This window comes from Bombina bombina, chromosome 1 (assembly GCF_027579735.1).
Source record: "Bombina bombina isolate aBomBom1 chromosome 1, aBomBom1.pri, whole genome shotgun sequence".
Taxonomy (NCBI): domain Eukaryota; kingdom Metazoa; phylum Chordata; class Amphibia; order Anura; family Bombinatoridae; genus Bombina; species Bombina bombina.
In genome coordinates, this window is record NC_069499.1 from 1,198,003,908 (window position 1) to 1,198,027,168 (window position 23,261).

General features: G+C 42.4%; 1 protein-coding gene across 4 annotated transcripts in view; it reads right to left on the bottom strand.

Moving 5' to 3' along the window:
• Positions 1-23,261, bottom strand: part of KAT7 (lysine acetyltransferase 7) — a 292,481-nt gene that overhangs the window by 156,915 nt on the left and 112,305 nt on the right. For all 4 annotated transcript variants that reach the window (XM_053700145.1, XM_053700141.1, XM_053700136.1 and 1 more), the window contains one exon: positions 17,421-17,561. In XM_053700145.1, the coding sequence (XP_053556120.1) occupies positions 17,421-17,561 (141 nt within the window). The remainder of the gene's footprint in view (positions 1-17,420; positions 17,562-23,261) is intronic.

Sequence of the window (23,261 nt, forward strand, 5' to 3'; positions counted from 1 at the left end):
AGATGTGGCCGAGAAAGCCACCATAGAAGAGAATTTCTGGTCTCTTGATCCAGATTCAGAGAAGGGGATAAGTCTGAGTAATCCCCATTCCACTGACTTAGCATGCACAGTTGCAGTGGTCTGAGGTGTAAGCGTGCAAAGGGTACTATGTCCATTGCCGCTACCATTAAGCCGATTACCTCCATGCATTGAGCCACTGACGGGTGTTGAATGGAATGAAGGGTGCGGCAAGCACTTTGAAGTCTTGTTAGCCTGTCCTCTGTCAGGTAAATCTTCATTTCTACAGAATCTATAAGAGTCCCCAGGAAGGGAACTCTTGTGAGTGGAACGAGTGAACTTTTCTTTTCGTTCACCTTCCATCCATGTGACCTTAGAAATGCCAGTACTAACTCTGTATGAGACTTGGCAGTTTGAAAGCTTGAATCAGAATGTCGTCTAGGTATGGAGCTACCGAGATTCCCCGCGGTCTTAGTACCGCCAGAAGAGCACCCAGAACCTTTGTGAAGATTCTTGGAGCTGTAGCCAATCCGAATGGAAGAGCCACAAACTGGTAATGCCTGTCTAGGAAGGCAAACCTTAGGTACCGGTAATGATCTTTGTGAATCGGTATGTGAAGGTAGGCATCTTTTAAATCTACAGTGGTCATGTACTGACCCTCTTGGATCATGGGTAAAATTGTCCGAATAGTCTCCATCTTGAACGATGGAACTCTTAGGAATTTGTTTAGGATCTTTAAGTCCAGGATTGGTCTGAAAGTTCCCTCTTTTTTGGGAACCACAAACAGATTTGAGTAAAACCCCTGTCCCTGTTCCGATCGTGGAACAGGATGGATTACTCCCATTAACAAGAGCTCTTGTACGCAGCGTAGAAACGCCTCTTTCTTTGTCTGGATTGTTGACAACCTTGACAGATGAAATCTCTCTCTTGGAGGAGAGTATTTGAAGTCCAGAAGGTATCCCTGAGATATTATCTCTAGCGCCCAGGGATCCTGGACATCTCTTGCCCAAGCCTGGGCGAAGAGAGAAAGTCTGCCCCCCACTAGATCCGATCCCGGATCAGGGGCCCTCAATTCATGCTGTTTTAGGGGCAGCAGCAGGTTTCCTGGTCTGCTTGCCCTTGTTCCAGGACTGGTTAGGTTTCCAGCCTTGTCTGTAGCGAGCAACAGCTCCTTCCTGTCTTGGTGCAGAGGAAGTTGATGCTGCTCCAGCTTTGAAATTACGAAAGGAACGAAAATTAGACTGTCTAGCCTTAGCTTTGGCTTTGTCCTGAGGCAGGGCATGGCCTTTACCTCCTGTAATGTCAGCGATAATCTCTTTCAACCCGGGCCCGAATAAGGTCTGCCCTTTGAAAGGTATATTAAGCAATTTAGACTTAGAAGTAACATCAGCTGACCAGGATTTTAGCCACAGCGCCCTGCGTGCCTGAATGGCGAATCCTGAATTCTTCGCCGTAAGTTTAGTAAGATGTACTACGGCCTCCGAAATGAATGAATTAGCTAGTTTAAGGACTCTAAGCCTGTCCGAAATGTCGTCCAGAGTAGCTGAACTAATGTTCTCTTCCAGAGACTCAATCCAGAATGCCGCTGCAGCCGTGATCGGCGCAATGCATGCAAGGGGTTGCAATATAAAACCTTGTTGAACAAACATTTTCTGAAGGTAACCCTCTAATTTTTTATCCATTGGATCTGAAAAAGCACAGCTATCCTCCACCGGGATAGTGGTACGCTTAGCTAAAGTAGAAACTGCTCCCTCCACCTTAGGGACCGTTTGCCATAAGTCCCGTGTGGTGGCGTCTATTGGAAACATCTTTCTAAATATCGGAGGGGGTGAGAACGGCACACCGGGTCTATCCCACTCCTTAGTAACAATTTCAGTAAGTCTCTTAGGTATAGGAAAAACCTCAGTACTCGCCGGTACCGCAAAATATTTATCCAACCTACACAGTTTCTCTGGTATTGCAACTGTGTTACAATCATTCAGAGCCGCTAACACCTCCCCTAGTAATACACGGAGGTTTTCCAGTTTAAATTTAAAATTTGAAATATCTGAATCCAGTCTGTTTGGATCAGAACCGTCACCCACAGAATGAAGTTCTCCGTCCTCATGTTCTGCCACCTGTGACGCAGTGTCTGACATGGCCCTAATATTATCAGCGCACTCTGTTCTCACCCCAGAGTGATCACGCTTACCTCTTAGTTCTGGTAATTTAGCCAAAACTTCAGTCATAACAGTAGCCATATCCTGTAATGTGATTTGTAATGGCCGCCCAGATGTACTCGGCGCTACAATATCACGCACCTCCCGATCGGGAGATGCAGGTACTGACACGTGAGGCGAGTTAGTCGGCATAACTCTCCCCTCGTTGTTTGGTGAAATTTGTTCAATTTGTACAGATTGACTTTTATTTAAAGTAGCATCAATACAGTTAGTACATAAATTTCTATTGGGCTCCACTTTGGCATTGCAACAAATGACACAGGTATCATCCTCTGAATCAGACATGTTTAACACACTAGCAAATAAACTTGCAACTTGGAATACAATTCAATTAGAATAATATTAAAAACGTACTGTGCCTTTAAGAAGCACAGAAGATCTATGACAGTTGAAAATTAATAAATTGAAAACAGTTATAGTGTAAACAACACAACTTTAGCAAAGGTTTAATCCCATTAGCAAAGATAACAAATTCTGAAAGCAGGAAACAAATTACAGAATAAACGTTTTTTATTTCAGTCAACTATAATTCTCACAGCTCTGCTGAGAGAAATTACCTCCCTCAAAATAAGTTTTGAAGACCCCTGAGCTCTGTAGAGATGAACCGGATCATGCAGGAAATACAATGAGCTACTGACTGAAATATTTGATGCGTAGCAAAAGCGCCAAAAAACGGCCCCTCCCCCTCACACACAGCAGAGAGAGAGAACAGAAACTGTCAGAAAAAAGATTAAGCAACTGCCAAGTGGAAAAATAGTGCCCAAACATTTATTCACTCAGTACCTCAGCAAATGAAAACGATTTTACATTCCAGCAAAAACGTTAAACATAATTTCTAGTTAGTAAACAGCTTTATGTAATTCTTACAGTATAATTCTAGTGAAGTACCATTCCCCAGAATACTGAAGTAAAAGTATACATACATGACATTATATCGGTATGGCAGGATTTTCTCATCAATTCCATTGTCAGAAAATAAAAGCTGCTACATACCTCTATGCAGATTCATCTGCCCGCTGTCCCCTGATCTGAAGTTTACCTCTCCTCAGATGGCCGAGAAACAGCAATATGATCTTAACTACTCCGGCTAAAATCATAGCAAAAACTCTGGTAGATTCTTCTTCAAACTCTGCCAGAGAGGTAATAACACACTCCGGTGCTATTTTAAAATAACAAACTTTTGATTGAAGATATAAAACTAAGTATAATCACCATAGTCCTCTCACACATCCTATCTAGTCGTTGGGTGCAAGAGAATGACTGGGAGTGACGTAGAGGGGAGGAGCTATATGCAGCTCTGCTGGGTGAATCCTCTTGCACTTCCTGTTGGGGAGGAGTAATATCCCAGAAGTAATGATGACCCGTGGACTGATCACACTTAACAGAAGAAATAATCTCTTTCAATTCTGGTCCAAATAGAGTTTTACCTTTGAAAGGGATGTTAAGCAATTTTGTCTTGGATGACACATCCGCTGACCAAGACTTTAGCCAAAGCGCTCTGCGCGCCACGATAGCAAACCCTGAATTTTTCGCCGCTAATCTAGCTAATTGCAAAGCGGCATCTAAAATAAAAGAGTTAGCCAACTTAAGTGCGTGAACTCTGTCCATAACCTCCTCATATGGAGTCTCTCTACTAAGCGAGTTTTCTAGTTCCTCGAACCAGAACCACGCTGTTGTAGTGACAGGAACAATGCACGAAATGGGTTGTAGAAGGTAACCTTGCTGTACAAAAATCTTTTTAAGCAAACCCTCCAATTTTTTATCCATAGGATCTTTGAAAGCACAACTATCTTCGATAGGAATAGTAGTGCGTTTGTTTAGAGTAGAAACTGCCCCCTCGACCTTAGGGACTGTCTGCCATAAGTCCTTTCTGGGGTCGAGCATAGGAAATAATTTCTTAAATATAGGGGGGGGGGAACAAAAGGTATGCCAGGCTTTTCCCACTCCTTATTTACTATGTCCGCCACCCGCTTGGGTATAGGAAAAGCGTCGGGGTGCACTGGAACCTCTAGGAACTTGTCCATCTTGCATAATTTCTCTGGAATGACCAAGTTGTCACAATCATCCAGAGTAGATAACACCTCCTTAAGCAGTGCGCGGAGATGTTCTAATTTAAATTTAAATGTCACAACATCAGGTTCAGCTTGTTGAGAAATTTTTCCTGAATCTGAAATTTCCCCATCTGACAAAACCTCCCTCATGGCCCCTTCAGATTGGTGTGAGGGTATGACAGAACAATTATCATCAGCGCCCTCCTGCTCTTCAGTGTTTAAAACAGAGCAATCGTGCTTTCTCTGATAAGTAGGCATTTTGGATAAAATATTTGCTATGGAGTTATCCATTACAGCCGTTAATTGTTGCATGGTAATAAGCATTGGCGCACTAGATGTACTAGGGGCCTCCTGTGTGGGCAAAACTGGTGTAGACACAGTAGGAGATGATGTAGTATCATGTTTACTCCCCTCATCTGAGGAATCATTTTGAGCAATTTCATTATCTGTGGCAGTACTGTCCTTACTTTGTTTGGGCGCTATGGCACAATTATCACATAAATTTAAATGGGGAGACACATTGGCTTTCATACATACAGAACATAGGTTATCTGAAGGTACAGACATGTTAAACAGGCTTAAACTTGTCAACAAAGCACAAAAAAAGTTTTAAAACAAAACCGTTACTGTCTCTTTAAATTTTAAACAGAAAACACTTTATTACTGAATATGTGAAAAAGTATGAAGGAATTGTTCAAAAATTACCAAAATTTCACCACAGTGTCTTAAAGCATTAAGAGTATTGCACACCAAATTTCAGAGCTTTAACCCTTAAAATAACGGAACCGGAGCCGTTTACAAATTTAACCCCTATACAGTCCCAGCTATAGCCTTTGCTGAGACCCAACCAAGCCCACAGGGGAATAAGATACCAATTGACGCCTTCTAGAAGCTTTTCCAGCAAATTTCAGATCCTCACACATGCATCTGCATGCCCTGCTCTCAAAAAACAACTGCGCAGTAATGGCGCGAAAATGAGGCTCAGTCTACAACTAGGAAGGCCCCCTGACTGGAAAAGGTGTCTAACATAGTGCCTGCCGTTTAATAAACGTTCCCCAAGTTTATAAATGTGAATTGTCAGCATAAATATGAATAAAATGCCCAAATAAAGCAATCGATTTAGCCCATAAAAATGTCTACCAGTTTTTTAGCCAATATTAAGCCCTTTATTCTGTTTGTTTGACTAAGAAAATGGCTTACCGGTCCCCATGAGGGGAAATGACAGCCTTCCAGCATTACATGGTCTTGTTAGAAATATGGCTAGTCATACCTTAAGCAGAAAAGTCTGCTAACTGTTTCCCCCAACTGAAGTTACTTCATCTCAACAGTCCTATGTGGAAACAGCAATCGATTTTAGTTACTGTCTGCTAAAATCATCTTCCTCTCACAAACAGAAATCTTCATCCTTTTCTGTTTCAGAGTAAATAGTACATACCAGCACTATTTTAAAATAACAAACACTTTATAGTAGAATAAAAAACTACAACTAAACACCACATACTCTTAACCATCTCCGTGGAGATGTTGCCTGTGCAACGGCAAAGAGAATGACTGGGGTGGGCGGAGCCTAGGAGGGACTATATGGCCAGCTTTGCTGGGACTCTTTGCCATTTCCTGTTGGGGAAGAGATATTCCCACAAGTAAGGATGACGCCGTGGACCGGACACACCAATGTTGGAGAAATACAAATGCAGCAAAAATAAAAGGGCCCATTTCCTAATAGAGATTTAAAAGCATTTTATATGTATATAAATTATTCAAGCAAACAAATCGGCTTAAAAGACCACCAAGATAAAGCGGCCTACTTAGAGCATTATTTAAATCATCCACAGGGGGGAAATGAATGCTAGTAACTATTCCTAGCATTTTATATACTTCTATATGTGTAACTAGACCCATCAGGAAGTTCTATTACATATCAGTTAACTGTACCAATAGGTTGGATTGCCACAAATTTCTTTACTCTGGTGCATAAATTATTCTCTTTTTAGTACGCAATATATATGGAAACATCTTTTTGTTAGTTGACATGATAAGTGTTAAAACTGCTGAACACTTTTATGACATTTGTTATATATTTTTACATATTCCTAGATATTTGTACATCCTTCAATATGACTTGTCCTCTGCCATTTCGGACACCGGAAGTGACATTACTACCTTATTTCCGGTTTTATTATAACTTATATTGACTGATTATAAGTTCATTCCATATTGATCTAAAAGATTGGGTAATAACCATTGAAGTTACCTAAATCAAGATGTAATCCCCTTATAAAAAGTCTATTTTTGGTTTCCTCGAAGAACCGGAAGTTACGTCAGCTCCCGTCTACCGAAATTAGAAATGTATTTTCACTTTTACAAAACCTAATAATTGTCTATAGATCTGTGTAGTTATTGATTCTTTTGGAGCTAAATTTTATTCCATTTAAGATCTCATATATAGATTGTTCCTCTCCCAGGCCCATATTTGACAATATAGCCATCGGAAGTGAGGATACATCCCCCATATACAAGATATTGATATAGTTTTGCTAAGCTAGTAGCATGCTATACACCCAGTTCGCTACATTCCTAAATTAGCCCTCCTACATAAATACACCCATTTAATAAATTAGATTCTCTCTATTATTCCCCTAAGAGTCACCTCGATGTTTGGCGAAACCGGAAGTGACGTCACACCCCCATTTCCGGTTTCACAATCTTAGGCAATTTGGCATGGATGCACCCTTATAGTTGATACACTGTTTAAACTATTCAATATATCTGATTAACACAATTGAACAATTAAGATACTATCCCCCTACATAAGTATCAGCATGCCTCTGCTATTGCCGAAACCGGAAGTGGTAGTCTGCCGAAACCGGAAGTGATACCTTTGAACTAGGTACATGTTGTGACTTCACTTTTATAGTGTGTAGAACATCAAAATTATCGCCAATATTATAAAATGCAGATGGAAATTAGATGATATTACCCATCCTACCAAGATATGTTTGGAATTTATCACTTTTATTACTTTTTAGCATGCCTCTGCTATTGCCGAAACCGGAAGTGATACCTTTGAACTAGGAACATGTTGTGACTTCACTTTTATAGTGTGTAGAACATCAATATTATCGCCAATATTATAAAATGCAGATGGAAATTAGATATTACCCATCCTACCAAGATATGTTTGGAATTTATCACTTTTATTACTTTAATACTTTTTATTCGTTTTTACCCACAATGCATCTTATCAGGAAGTGGGTAGCCCCGAAATGAGTGATTTTGGCGCCAAAACATACTATAGCTTACCATATAAAAGGCCACTTAATGCCACTATTTTTTACTGTCTTGAAAAAGGCCTAGCATGGGCCGAAACGCGTCGACATTTGGTAAGCACATTTTTAACAGAACTTTGACTTTTTGTACATCTACACTATGTCTTGTTTATTTTATTTTTTTTAGGTTTATTACTGTTTTTACTGAGGATACAGAGCACCACAGGACCACACTGGAGGATTATTCACATTTTTATAGATATACTCTATACCTTTTTGTGTACAAAATTTTTCACAAGGACACTCACCTCTACTTTTGCAGTTATTTACATTTTTGTTTTGATTTTTCATTTTCGCAACGTCAATTTTTTCACCTTATACATTTTTCTCACCATTTGGATGTTTTATTTGGACACAATATTACTTTGAGTATTTATTGACAATTTGACATTTATTCAGTTATGTTAGATTTCTTTTTCTTTTTTCACTTATGTTGGATTTCTATCACATATATCCCTCTATATGGATCCATAATTGGTATACAAATTTCATTCTGACCATTTGTTGACTTACTACTTTACTGATTGTTGATTTTATTTTTACAATCCATTGTTTAATGTATATTATATAGGATTTTTAACTGTTATTTCTTCTCGTCTCTCAACATTGTATTTTTATATACCCCCATGTATTAAATTCTACCTACTACATCTATATCACTTTAGGAGTCCTTTTTCCTCATCGATCATATATTTGTTCTCCACTACCTCTGCCTTTATAGGCACTGTATACACCCCACCATTCGATAAGCTCCAACTCAGACCAGCTAGGAGGTCTTTGTATACAAGCTCGAGGTTGTATTCTTTGCGCTCGGTCTATACCTTTCTTTATCAAAAATAAAAGGTCCCATTTCCTAATAGAGACTTAAAAGCATTTTATATATATATAAATTATTCAAGTCTCTGCAAACAAATCAGCTTAAAAGACCACCAAGATAAAGCGGTCTACTTAAAGCATTATTTAAATCACCCACAGGGGGAAAATTAAATTCCCTTAAATAAAGTCTACACACTAAGAGACCCAATATAAGAATTTGGGAAAGCGCTTCTGACCCTCACACAAAGAAAACAGATAACAAATTGTGCTTACCTGATAATTTTCTTTTCTTCTGATGGAAAGTCCACAGCTGCATTCTTTACTTTTGGGAAATAAGAACCTGGCCATCAGGAGGCTAAGACACCTCCAGCCAAAGGTTTAAATACTCCTCCCACTCCCCTCATCCCCCATTCATTCAACCGAGGAACAAGGACCAATAGAAGAAATATAAGGTGAAAGGTGCCAGAAGAATAAATAAAAGGTCCCACAAAAAAAATTACGGGTGGGGAGCTGTGGACTCTTTCCATCAGAAGAAAAGAAAATGATCAGATAAGCATAATTTATGTTTTCCTTCTTAAATGGAAGCCCACAGCTGCATTCATTACTTTTGGGAAAACAATACCCAAGCTATAGAGGACACTGAATGCCAAGACGGGAGGGTACAATAGGGCACCAGGCCTGAACCCCTACTCAACAAGAAACAAACTTTAAAAGTTAAGGCCCCAAGGACACTGACCCGCAGATAGTCCAGAAGCCAAGCTAGAGACTGCAAATCGGACTCAGAGCCAACAGTCCTCCAAGAGACACCATCGCCCAACAGTTGGTCCCTCACCACTCCTCCCACACTAATGAAGGGGACACCAGTCTAAACTCCCAAAGGGACAAGGCAAAGGAGAACTGAAGGAACCAGAAAAGGTCACCATAATCCATAAAAGGAAACCTCCAATAGTGAGCCCAGCTCACAAAGACCCAAATGGGCCCAATAGAAAAAAGGAGGCTACGCCTAGACCAAGCAGAACCCGGGATAAGACCGAGCAGAGAGACAGAGAAAGTCTTCTCTCCAACATCATGCAAGCAGTGAAAGACAACTGAAGAGAGTCCTCACAGCGACTAAACAGAGTCAGAACAGAGTCAACATCAGGACGACAGAGAGGATACTTGCTAGTAAGTAGAAGCAGCCAACAATAGAACAGACTGCAAAAAGCAACCCCCAGACAGAGGGCACAATCTAGGCAACATAAGCCGCCAGACCTACACACAGGTGTCCAAAAGGGGAACACAGAACCTCAATTGAGGCCCCCCGAGAAAGAGGTTACACCCAGAGCCAGAAGGAGGTGTAATCCTGGCCCATCTGCCTGTAAGCCTAGGGAGCTAGCAACTATGCCCACCTAGATCCTGAAAATGACTATGTCTCTCAGAACCCACACACAGCCGGAACCACCAATCATCAGCAGATCTGAAACGGGAACAGAAGAACCCCGAAACCAGCTCAAGAACGAGCGAAAGAATGGCCACAGCCATCCCCACAGAGCATGGATACAACCTTACTCTTAAAACAGACGACAAGGCCGTAGACCCAAAGGATCTAGCAAAAAGGCCCAACAAAGTCTCACCTTGGAGCCAGCAAGACTTCAGATGGAACCTAACAACCCGGAGAGACACCGCTCTCCGATAAGTTAACCCACAGTTCCAACCTCCTGAATCCAGGAGAACCCCCAAGATAGGGACTACATCTCCATAAGAAGAATAACCTCTTAAGAAAAGGGATGGAGCCAGAAGGGCAACATCTGTCCTCAAGGCACAAAGCCACCGGCTAAAGGAGAGATCAATCCCCAACACAGATGTCCTTTGAAAGGACCCCCCTAAAAGTAGCTTGCTAACACACATCCCCTGTGTAATGGATGCAGCAGACACACTGTAAACCCATTTGTCTGCAGAGCAGTGAATACAAGGGTTACCCTAGCAAGCTGACCTAGGGAATCCAACTCTAAGGCGCATCAGGCCTAATTAGTAACAGACACTCAGAAAACCTGGCTAACCATGACCAGGTAAGGTAGATTGAGTAAAGCACATAGCTCAAGTTCTCAGTACTGGGGAACCCCAAACCAGCCCTTAGGCCTAAGATTCCAGTAACATCCCATAACTGGGTCCACAAGGGAAAACGCCAAGCGAAGCCTCAGGGAGAAAACAGGTCCGGGCACCCAATTGTTCAATCAAACAATACCCGAGAATTGAACACCCCGTCTGACAAAAAAACAAACAAAAAAAACACAAGGGATATGAATGCAATATCCAGATCAATCCAGATAACGAGAAGAATTTGCAAGTCCTGACCAAAGGAAGGAACCACCCTTTGCTAAAGTCCTACGCTCCAAGGAAAAAGGCGATAGAAGTCGTATTACGACCCTAGACTTCTCAAACAGCCTCACGACAACAAAGCAAGGGATACCTAGAGGTCAAAACCCCTCGAGCAGGGCTAGTCTCCACATCACCTCCATATAAACAGAGGAATACAGGGAGAAAAGGCGCAAAGCCTTCCCAGCTCCGGGGAGCCCCAAGCTAAGTCCATGTCCCCACAGGGATCAACCATCTCCCGAGGGGGGGGGGGGGGGGGAACAATCATAAACTGGGTTACCCACACGTGTAGAAGTATGGAGCGGTAAGGAAATCTCCTCTCAGAGGACGGGACCCCCAGAGGCGGATGGCTCAGCTGTCCCTTGATTCCCTGAGCAACAAGGCGCTCTTATATGGCATACAGAACATAACTGGTTGACATGTGTTAACGAGGCCAATCCGGATTCGTCACCGGACGCAGAAAAAAAAAAACAATTCCAAACTAAACTGCCATTCGAGATTAAAACTTAATTAAAAAAAGAGCATCGGCCCTTCATACATGCCAAATACTAGCTCTAACAGAAAAAAGGGGAAATAAGAATTAACCCCATACTCTAAAATAGAGACAACCGCACTTTGAGGTTACAGTGGAGAGATAAAAATCGCCGTCCCAGGGACAGAGAATCTATTCTAATTAAAGACTTCACAAGAAGTCATATAGTCTGAGGTCAAAAACAAATTATGACTTACCAGATAATTTCCTTTCCTTCGATACAGGGAGAGTCCACAGGTGCATTCATTACTTGTGAGAAAGACAACCCAGCCAAAGGCTTAAATACCTCCCCTCACTTCCCTCACCCCCCAGTCATTCTGCTGAGGGAACAAGGAACAGTAGGATAAATATCAGGTTGTTAAAAGGTGCCAGAAGAAAACAACCTACATTTAGGGCCGCAAACCGGAAATACAGGGAGAGTCCACAGCTGCATTCATTACTTGTGGGAAATTATATCCAAGCTACAGAGGACACTGAATGGTAACCGGAGGGTACAAATACAAGGCGGCCCAACCTGTATACAGTGTCAGAAAACCAAACTCCAAAAGGCTTTGTTAAAAGAAGCAAAAAATAAAAATAAGAATGTTAGGAGGACCAAGCAGCCGCCCAACAATCAGAACCATAGGATCTTATGTCAGACCCAAAAGATGTCACTGTACTCGTGTCCCGCAGAACCAGCGAAAACATTCCTCCCCCAGCAAGGAGGAAGATATCAGCTTCCAAAACCTTGCACTCCCCAGATATGAATAACAAAGGGAAAAAAAAAACCACACAAAAAAAAAAAACCACACAACTGTCTGAATGATGAAGATTGACAGAAACAAATGTAAGATTCCCCAAAAAGGAAGAACCTCTTCCCATTTGGACAAGGATACGACCATCTTAGGGAGAAAAAAAAACCCTCAGATAGCCTTAATAGAAGGGAGACCACAATAAGGAAGAAAGTATTGCAAAGTGCAACACAGAAACTATGACACAGCAAAAACAATATACAGACGAAAACAGGTCCTTGAATAAGAATTCAAAGACCACCTCCTGTACAGTAACAAAGGTAACCCGATGTAACTCCTGAAGAGTAAATCCAACCCCAAGAGGAGCAAGGAATTGACTTGCCGGCAGAGCCCTAGCAAAATCAATTGAACACCTGGAAGAACATTGAACCTCTGGAACTGGAGCACAAACAGAGCAAAAACTGCTTGCGAAAACACATACCAGAGAAAAGAGCCACAGTTGAAATTCATCTGCACCTTCTGCTTGCCAGGCAGCTAAGTTAACCCCCAGGATATCTTGCAGGATGCCCCTTAGAACTAGTTAGACAAGTCCTTCACCAGTGCATTCTAGAGGAGAAGAAGACTCCAGGATCCAGAAGCGAGTAAGGACAAGCTAGTTCCTCTCAACAACAAGAGAGTCCTCAACACCTAAAGTAGATGAGGGGCCAGGTACGAGTTGAAGGAAAGGACCGGAAACCATTCATAAAAACCCTTCTCTCGGCTAGGTCCAAGCGACCCTTCGCTAAATCGCTGAAGCCTCTAACCGTGATTATGAACTTGCAGGCAAAAAAGGAGCAACAGTCTCACTGACGCCCACTCCAGATAGGATTGAGCCATCCTCAAAAAAGAGTGACATGGCCTAAAAGAAGGAGGTTAAAATTAGACCTCAGAATTTAAAAAAACTGCCACAGCAGGATTCAAACTCCAAGTCTACAGATTGCTAGGCCGGGAACTAAATCCCCTAGGCCACTTAGTCCAGTGGACCTCCGCTGAGAAACTCTGCTTTCCTCAGATACACATTCGGAAAAACTCTGGATAGTCAGAGCAAACGGATGATCGTAAGGCATATCCGCTCTGGAAGAGCGCTCTCAGAGAAAGGATTGCTGCCAAGAGCCGTAGTGGGCCTCCGCCCACCACCAAATTCGAGACCCTCCCGACTACACAGGAGGAACTCACTAACTCACCAAGAAAACACTGCTCAAAAATTCTTGCTTAGGAATGCAAGCTGTCACCAGAAGCACATTCTGGGTGAGAAAGCAGAAGCTTTACCTGGGTTCAAACCCACAACCTTCTGCTTCAGAAGCAGTGGAGCTAACCACTACGTTACAACTCCCTTCGGGGAAGAGACCAAGACAAAACTGCCCTGGGGGACATAGGATAAAAAAACAACAGGACTCAGGTCTAGGTCCACCTGAGGATGGAACCGGCTGAAAGCAAATCTCAAAAGGTCTATTTGCAGACGCTGAAAAAAACCAGGACCTCCAAGACACGGGAGCCACCACAACACCTATAGACAGGCTACTGCACATTAAACCCCAGATCCCAAAGAAACACTTAGGATCCATGCAAGGTTCCGGAAGAAAACGGTCCCTAAGAACCGGACTAGTTTAAACAAGGATGTCTGAAATGGACATCACGCGTCAGCAGCTGTATCTGAACCATCCACCCTCAAGTTGCAAAGCCCTTTACGGGCTGTGCAGGGATTAGAACCTGTGGCTCTGCTTACTACTCTGTTTGTTTGTATGTTAAGCCACAGCCAGCTCTAAATAGACCTCCTAGATAACCACCGGGCTATCCTGGACTGCTCTAGACAGGAAAGAAATCCTTCTTCCTAAATCTAGGTAGAGAGAACCGTGTATTCGCCCTGAACAAAGATTTAATAAGCTCTGCTTGAAAATCATTGGACCAAAAAGGATAGGTAACCCCTCCCCTTATTGGACCAGTCACCAACAGTGTACTGACACTGCGAAGAGGGACACGACTCCCAAAGTCGCCTAGTCCAGAAAGACTGAAAGAAAAACTCAACTCCAGCCCCTAGGACCCCTGGACCCATATGATCCAGCATCAAGTGTCCATCCAGAAGAACCTAAGACAGGTCCTGCCAGTCCTTCAGTATAGATGGACCTGCTCTGCCTGGACCAGAATACTAGAAAGAGCTCCTTTTCTAGAGTAGAAGGGAAGAGCAAACTTAACGGTTACCCAAAACAGGTCTAGCCCATTATCAAGGGTAGGACACGTCTTGTAATAAAAAAACAAAAAAAAACAAATGGCAAATTCTTAAGTTCCAGCAGTGCTAAGAAAACTGAGAACAAAATAAGGAAAATAAGCTCCAAGGCTTAATTCTTTTCTCTAGATAATCGAGGGAATTATCACCCCGAACAGAGAGCTAGAGGCTTCCATCGGAAGACTCCAACCATCAAAGTCGATATGACCAAAAACAACCCAAGTGACAAAACTTCTTCCTAAAGAGTTTCCACAAGAACCCCGAGCTCTAAAACGAAAACTATCCGAAACGGATTAGAAATGAAATATTTAAACGGATAAAAGGGAACGTCCAAAAGGGTGTGCAAACGAAAACAAACAGGTCCTGCCTACTATACAACACAACCCCCCAAAGAGCTCGGGACTGGGATTCTATAACTATATACATATAGACGAAGAAGATCCCCTCTCCACTCGTCTAATCAAGATCGTTATCCGATTTAGAGGACTGAGACGGACTAGGAACCTCTAACATCGCCAAAACCTCTCTCAGAAGCGCAGACGTGCCACTTTAAGTCTAAATGCCAAATCCTCCTCAGTCGGAGGAGTCAAATCAGGCAACTCCAACCCCAGAGGTTCTCTCTCTGAAGCCTCAGAGGGAACCGCATCCCCAGATGACTGATTGGGCACAATCGTCCTTTTACATGACGGCCCATGGGTAGGAGAGCACGGATTAACCCTTCGCTTGCACGTTGCAGGAAGAGGCAAACTCGCTAAAGCCATAGAGATGGCCAATGCTAAAATGCGCAGTAACCTCCAGTGGAAAAAATGTCTCCCTCAGACAAAGGAGTAATAATACTTAGTAATGGTAATAGGGGAACTGCATGTGCAGGAGAAGATTCTAGGGAACGCACCTCACGGGACGAGGAATCCTCAGAGGAAGACTGCTCAGTGGTCTCTAACATCTCTACATTGTTTGAAGAGAACACCATATTGCGGCATACAGAACATAATTGAGCGGGCTGGTCTGCCCAGGCCTCCTCACAACATACGCAGGTATTAAAATCTGTATCGGAGGAATCCTCTATAATTCTAAATAACATTCTTAGTCAAAAAAAGCAACTGGCACCTAAACCCCCCAATGGCTGGGGCACTCACCACCTCTTATGACTCAGACAGGTAGAGAAATTAACTCTTTTCTGCAGCCACTCGGTCAGGAATTGGAAAACAAGACGTGACTACTACCAGTCACATGGTGCCTCATGCAGGACCGCCCCTGCTAAGGAAAAGTGCGCCAGCTTAGTAAAAACTGCACAGCTCTGTAACCTGTACGTTACATATCAGCCTATAAGTCCAAAATGTATCCTACACAAACGCACTCAAAATCACATAAACATGATTTACAAGACCCCACTGTTCAATAATCCCCCTCAGGAGATTATAACCCTTGATTCCATAAAGATAAAGGACTTCCACTGAGACCATGTCTTCTATTGTTAACATGTGTGTAAAAAATGAAACAATCTTACAGACATCTATGCGGTGGAACAGCGACACCGTCCTTCAAGTTTGACAGATTGTAGCAGTGCCTCAGACATGGACTTGAGTGAAGAAAGCAGGCAGCGAAACTCATCAACGCTGATTACTTAAGGAGCTGTTAATACGAGTCTGAATAGGTTCGCAGAAAGACTCTCCCTGCATCTCCAGACCATCTTTCATCAATGCTCTCACTGAGAGGCTGACAAGACTACTTAAAACTCGAGTACTACCCTCCATAAGGAACTACTACGTATCTTCTGTACACTTCTCTGCCAACCTCCTGTGACTAAAGGCAAAGAATGACTGGGGGATCAGGGAAGTGGGGGAGGTATTTAAGCCTTGGTGGCCATGTTCTGTATTTCCCACAAGTAATGAATGCAGCTGTGAACTCTCCCTGTATTTAGAAGGAAATCCACCTCCCAGACTGCCCAAACTTACTGGAGAGTACCCAGCAAATAAATAGGCCCTCACCCCTATTATGCATAGACCACTAGCCATGGGGGTAGAGTTAAAGGGACTTACGGTTAGAAGCCTTCAATCTTCTCACCGACTCTTAGGTTTGACAGAATCAGCCGTTCTCTGCCAGGAAACTGTAGAGAAAGAAAGGAGTAACCAACCCTGGCTTTCTGTCAATGAGTAGCAATAATGTTAGAAATAAAGCAAGGATAACCTTGCCGCTTCTAACAGCTAATAGTCACCATAACTCTTACTCAAGAGATTGACATGGACACAGCATAGCCCCTAATCCTTGCTTGCAGGGAAAAGTATAAAAGGATCAAATATCTTCAGGCACCAGCTTAGCATATCCTCCATTGACAAAGGCAAAGAGAATGACAGGGGATTATGGGTAAGGGAAGTTACACTTAACAGCTTTGCTGGGGTACTCTTTGCCTCCACCTGCTGGCCAGGAGTTGAATACCCCACTAGTAATTGGAATGATGTCGAGGACTCTCCATGTCATAGGAAAGAAATCTACTTCTGCCCCCAATCGATTTAGAGTATTTTGTCAACATCTACAAATAATTTCCTTGACTGGCTTCTCAGTATGCTGGCTGACAAATACACGTAAATAATTTTTTATCAACTCCATTGCTAGGGATCAAAAAACGACATTAGCGTGAACAAAACTATAGCCTATCATTCCAATTTAGGATAGTAAAAGCTCTCTCTTTCAGCTGCATATGCAGCCACTGGAACAGAACACTGGCAGTGGCTTGTATCATGCAAATTTAATTAACTGACAAATACCACCACTGGCTTCTGAGTAGGTGCAGTATTTGAGGTAGATTATATTGCAGTGGTCAGGCTATCCTGTCAAGTGATCAATTAGCAGCAGGATTTGTGACTTTTTCATGAGACACATTTTGCGATTTTATTGTGTATCAACACAAAAATGTATTCAGATGCCTCCAGCATCAGTTTAATCCTTCAATAATCCTGGTCACTAGGACCTGATTGGCATAATTTAAGCATAGAACACTGCACTAGGACACTGTTTTGAAAAGAGTATAATAAGGCCAATTATATCACTGGGGAATCTTTATATATTGTGCAATAATATGTATAACTACTGATCACATTGCAACAAGCGCACGCAAACACACACACACTACCTTAGAGAAATATCCTATGAGATGACAGCCAGTGTTGTCTGCTTCTGTCATGACATAGAAAAGGAAGGGTTCCACATCATAATACAGTGTCTTATGATCCAGGAATAGTTTTGCAAGAAGGCACAGATTTTGGCAATAAATCTGAAAGAATCATAAAGAGAATTAGGATGCAAAGTAAACTAATAAAAAAAATATATAAGTAGTAAATTAAAATAAAAAACACAACTTAAAATGTACTATATCTTATAAGTTAGAAAAGAAAATGTATGCTTACCTGATAAATTTATTTCTTTTTTGACACAATGAGTCCACGGATCATCTTAACTACTAATAGGATATTCACCTCCTGGTCAGCAGGAGGAGGCAAAGAGCACTACAGCAGAGCTGTTAAATAGCTTCTTCCTTCCTTCCCACTCCAGTCATTCGACCCAAGTTAGGAAGAGAAAGGAAAAGCCAAGGTGCAGAGGTTTACAATAACCCTTAACCTGTCTATAAGAACAGGGCGGGCAGTAGAATCATTGTGTCAAAAAAGAAATACATTTATCAGGTAAGCATAAATTTTCTTTTTTAAGACACTATGAGTCCACAGATCATCTTAATTACTGATGGGATCCAATACCCAAGCTAGAGTACACAGATGATACGGGAGGGACAAGACAGGGAACCTAAACGGAAGGCACCACTGCTTGAAGAACCTTTCTCCCAAAAACAGCCTCAGCCGAGGCAAAAATGTCAAATTTGTAAAACTTTGAAAAAGTGTAAAGAGGACCAAGTTGCAGCCTTACAAATCTGTTCCACAGAAGCTTCATTTTGAATGCCCATGAGGAAGCAACAGCCCTCGTGAAAGGAGCCATAACTCTCAGGAGGCTGCTATCCAGCAGTCTCATATGCAAAACGTACAATGCTCTTTGAACAAAAAGAAAGAAGTAGCCGTAGCTTCCTGTCCCTTGCGTTTTCCTGAGAAAACCACAAACAAAGAAGACTGACGGAAGTCCTCAGTCGCCTGCAGGTAAAACTTTAAAGTACGGACCATGTCCAAATTGTGCAAAAGTCTTTCCTTCTTAGAAGGATTAGGACACAAGGAACAACAATCTCCTGATTAATGTTCTGGTCAGAAACAACCTTAGGAAGAAATCCTAAGTTAGTACGTAAAACTACCTTATCTGAATGGAAATAAGATAAGAAGACTCATACTGAAATGCAGAGAGCTCTGACACTCTCCGAGCAGAAGAAATATCAACAAGAAATAAAACTTTCCAAGATAACTCAATATCTAAAGGAAAGAACAGGCTCAAACGGAGCCCCCTGAAGAACTCAATCCTATCTACTCCATGAGTAGCCCATGGAGGCACACAAAGAGATATTTACGCCATATCTTATGATAAATTTGACTAATAACAGGCTTTCGAGCCTGAATCATGGTCACAATGACCGAGTCCGAAAAACCCTGCTTGGACAATAAGTGTTCAATCTCCAAGCAGTCAGTTTCAGACAAACCAGATTTGTGTGAAGGAGGGGCCCTTGAATTAGAAGGTGCTTCCTCAATGGAAGTCTCCAAGGTGGCAGAGCTGACATGTCCACCAGATCTGCATACCAAATCCTACAAGGCAAAGTCAGTGCTATGAGGATCACTGAAGCCCTCTCCTGCTTGATTCGAGCAATGGCCCGAGGAAGAAAAGCAAACGGAGGAAAAAGCTGGAGAACACTTCCGGATGGAGTTCCCACTCCCCTGGATGAAAGGACTGGCTGCGCAGGAAATCCACCCAAATGTTCCACCCCTGGGATGTAGCTCGCCAACAGGCAGCAAGAATGGACCTCCGCCACTGAATTATTTTGAATACCTCTGTCATCGCTAAGGAACTCCTTGTTCCTCCCTGATTGATGTAAGCCACTGACGTCATTTTGATCGACTGGAACCTGATCAACTGGACCGAGGCTAACTGAGGCCAGGCGAACATGGTAGATTGCTCTCAGCTCCAGAATGTTTATAGGAAGAAAAGACTCTGGCTGAGTCCAAACCCCCTGATCCCTTAGGGAGCCCCAGACTGCTCCCCACCCTAGAAGGCTGGCGTCTGTTGTCACAAACACCCAAGATGGTCTGCGAAAGCAGGTTCCCTGGGAGAGATGATCCAGAGATAACCACCACTGAAGATAATCCCTAGTCTCCTGCTCCAGTAGTATTTGAGGAGACAAATCTGTATAATCTCCAATCCATTGCCTGAGCATGCTTAACTGCAGAGATCTGAGATAGAACCGAGCAAACGGGATGATGTTCATTGCCGTCACCATCAGCCCGATTACCTCCATGCACTGAGCCACTGAAGGCCGAGGAGTGGACTGAATGACTAAACAAGTATCGATAATCTCTGATTTCCTGACATTCAGTCAGAAAAATAGTCATTAATATGGAATCTATTATGGTTTCCAAGAAAGTTACCCTTGTCATGGGACTAAGGAACTCCTTTCCAAATTTACCTTTCACCCGTAAGACCACAGGAAGGATAACACCAAGTCCGTGTGAAATCTTATTAGCTGTAAGGATGGCGCCTGGACTAGAATGTCGTCCAGATAGGACGCCACTGCAATGCCTCGTAACCGAAGCACCACCAACGGCGCTCCCAGAGTCTTCGTGAAAACTCAGAACTGTGGCAAGACCGAAAAGAAGAGCCACGAACTGGAAGAGTTTGTGCAACTTGTGAATGGCACATGCAGGTACACGTCATACATTGAACCTCTTGGATCAAGAGAAGAATGGTACGAATAGTTGCCATCTTGAATGACGGTACACTAAGAAAATCTATTTAGACTCTTGAGATCTAAAAAGTGGTCTAAAGGTTCCCTCTTTTTTGAGAACCACAAACCGATTGGTATAAAAAAAAAAACCCAGACCCAGTACCTGCATTGGAACTGGAACAATCATTCCCAGGTCTGAGGTGTCTCTTACACAGTGTAAGAACGCCTCTTCTTTTGTCTGATCTGCAGATAATCTTGAAAGCAGAAACCTGCCTCTGGGAGGAAAACTCTTTTACTCTAATTTGAATCCCTGGGGCACTATTTTCTATTGCCCAGGGATTCTGAACATCTCGATCCCAAGCCTGAGCGAAGACTGAAAGTCTGCCCCTACAAGATCCGATCCCGGATCGGGGGTATGTCCGTCATGCTGTCTTTGATTCAACAGCAGGCTATTTGGATCCTTTTTTTTTTTTATTTAATTAAATTCTTTAAAATGTCAAAGGATATTATTTCCGTCAAGCCAGGTTCCAACAAGGTCTTCCCATTGTAAGGAATCGCTAAAAGCTTAGACTTAGAGCATACATCCGTAGAACAAGGTTCTAACCATAAGACTCTGTGAACTGGAACAGAGAAACCCGAAATCTTTGCTCCCAGTTTGACAACTTGAAGGGAAGAAATTGAAACAAAGGAATTAGCCAATTTGAAAGCTTATATCCTATCCTGGAGTTTATCCAGTGGAGTTTCTGACTTAGTAGCATCAAACAAAGCATCAAACCAATATGCTGTTACACTAGTTATGGTAGCAAAGTACACAGTTGGTTGCCTTGGAAACCCTGGTGTACATACCTTTTCTAATTTTTTGTCCATAGGACCTTTGAAAAACCCAACTCTCCTCTAAGGGTATAGTAGTTCTCTTAGCTAAGCTGGAAACTAGTCTATCCCGAGTCGGCTATGGGAAACATCATATTAAATATAGGGAATGCGGTTTCTACCATTCCTTATAACTTACTGGACGCACTAGAATAGATTACACCATTCGTAATAGCAACTACTGAATCAATCACCCTAAATGAATGAAAATAATCCCTCTAGAAATGTCTACCACGTGGTAAAAAACATATAATGCATGAAATGCAGAGCAACTCCAGGTGGAATGTGAGAGGAAGCGCAGGGCAATGCATGTGAGCTTCCACAGACTCCTAAACAGCAAATGCCTTTAAAGGAGTAATTTCAGAAAAAAGTAAAAAAAAAAAATATAAAAAATTGACACTTAAAAAAACGTTACTGTCTCTTTAAACTGTAAAAGTAACTTCTTATTTCAGTGTGCAGAAGCAAGCTAAATTAGCATGCCAATATAGCTGTTTATAGACATCATCATGACATTAAAGAAGCAATGTCTTGTGCAGCAATTCCAAATGGGAATTGCAAGGAACCGCAGGGCACTGCATGTCACTGTCTCTTTAAAATTTAAAAGTAATTTCTTATCTCTGTGTGCAGAAGCAAGTAAATTAGTATGTCAACATTGCTGTTCATAAACTCAGTTGCTAATAAAACTCAACATATAGCAAGTGGCTCTTTAAAGTAAAAAAAAAAAAAATACAAAAATAACACATCTTTATTTACATTGAATATGTATGATGGAATTACAGAACCCCATCAGACAGCCTGCCTATACCAAAAAAACTGAGCACATAATAGCGCTGACTGATGCGCAATCTTTTAGACAGAAATTCCTTAGTGTCTTCCGATAACCGGTAGTGACAGAAAGGAAGAGATTACTATAGGGCGCCATCCTCCTCTCCTAGCTTATACACATAACTGACAGGAGGGAGGAAAAAACATTGGCGCCTTTTTACCAACTCCGCCCCTTGTGGGCGTCAACCAAGTAATCTCCCGGTCACCACCGTTTACTCCGTAAAGGCGCCGGGAGCAAAGTCTAGACCTCACTGAAGTGAGTAAAGCTCCATCTCTAGTTAAAAGATATAACACCGCTGTAACACAGCATTTTCTGAAGCGGAGTGAAAATGGCGGCTAAATACTCTCCGCCCATCATGGGCGTGGCTAAGAAAAAATCTCCCGGTCGGCACCAAAGTTACTAACCCGCCGGGAGAAGTATAATAGCAATAATACAAAAGCCCAAGTGACTGTTGCAACACTGCCCGATAAATCCCAGGGCCTGCTGCTACACTGACTCCTCGCCAAAATGTCCCCTATATCTAAGGGGAGACTATGCGATAACAATAAGACGTGTCCCATGTACAAAGAAATAAAGTGTCTCCTTTGTCTCGTCCCATGCACAAGTAAATAAAGAGTCTCCTTGATCTCTGAGACTCCATTTCCATTAAGCCCCAGCACTGTCTACAACACTGCCCAGATGTCCCCTATGCCTAAGGGGAGACTATGCGATAAACATGAGGCTTGTGTATATGTAAATAAAGAGTCTCCTTTATGTTTGAGACTCCTGAAGCCCCAGTGCTTGCTGCAAAACTGCCCAAATGTCCCCTATGTCTAAGGGGAAGCTATGAAAGTAATAATGAGGCTTATGTCTAAAATAAATTAACTGCCCTCCTTTAATTCTGAGACTTTCCAATTCCCCCATAAAAAAAAAAGTCAGCACTTCCCTAATTTTCTGCCTGGCAGCAAGGCAGATTCCAGGTTTAAGAGGTCCTATCCCTCCCATGGAACTGAGAATGAAGAAAAAAGTCCTGAGTTAGAATCTCTCAGGTTTTCCAGAGGCAGGGAAGCATCAAAATATGGGAGGTGCAGTGAGAATTATGTCCCACAAGTTCCCATTGCTCTAAAGCCACCAAAAGCTCTACTGTAGAGACTGATATGGACTACGGCTACACCCTAGAACAAAGCAGCACACTCTGGCACTACTTTAAAAATAATAAACTCTTGATTGAAGAATCTAATCTAACACCTCACTTTACCTCTTTCTATCACTAACGTAGGCAAAGAGAATGACTGGAGTGGGAGAGAAGGGAGGAGCTAGTTAACAGCTCTGCTGTGGTGCTCTTTGCCTCCTCCTGCTGACCAGGAGGTGAATATCCCATTAGTAATTAAGATGATCCGTGGACTCATCGTGTCCTAAAAAAGAAAAGAAAA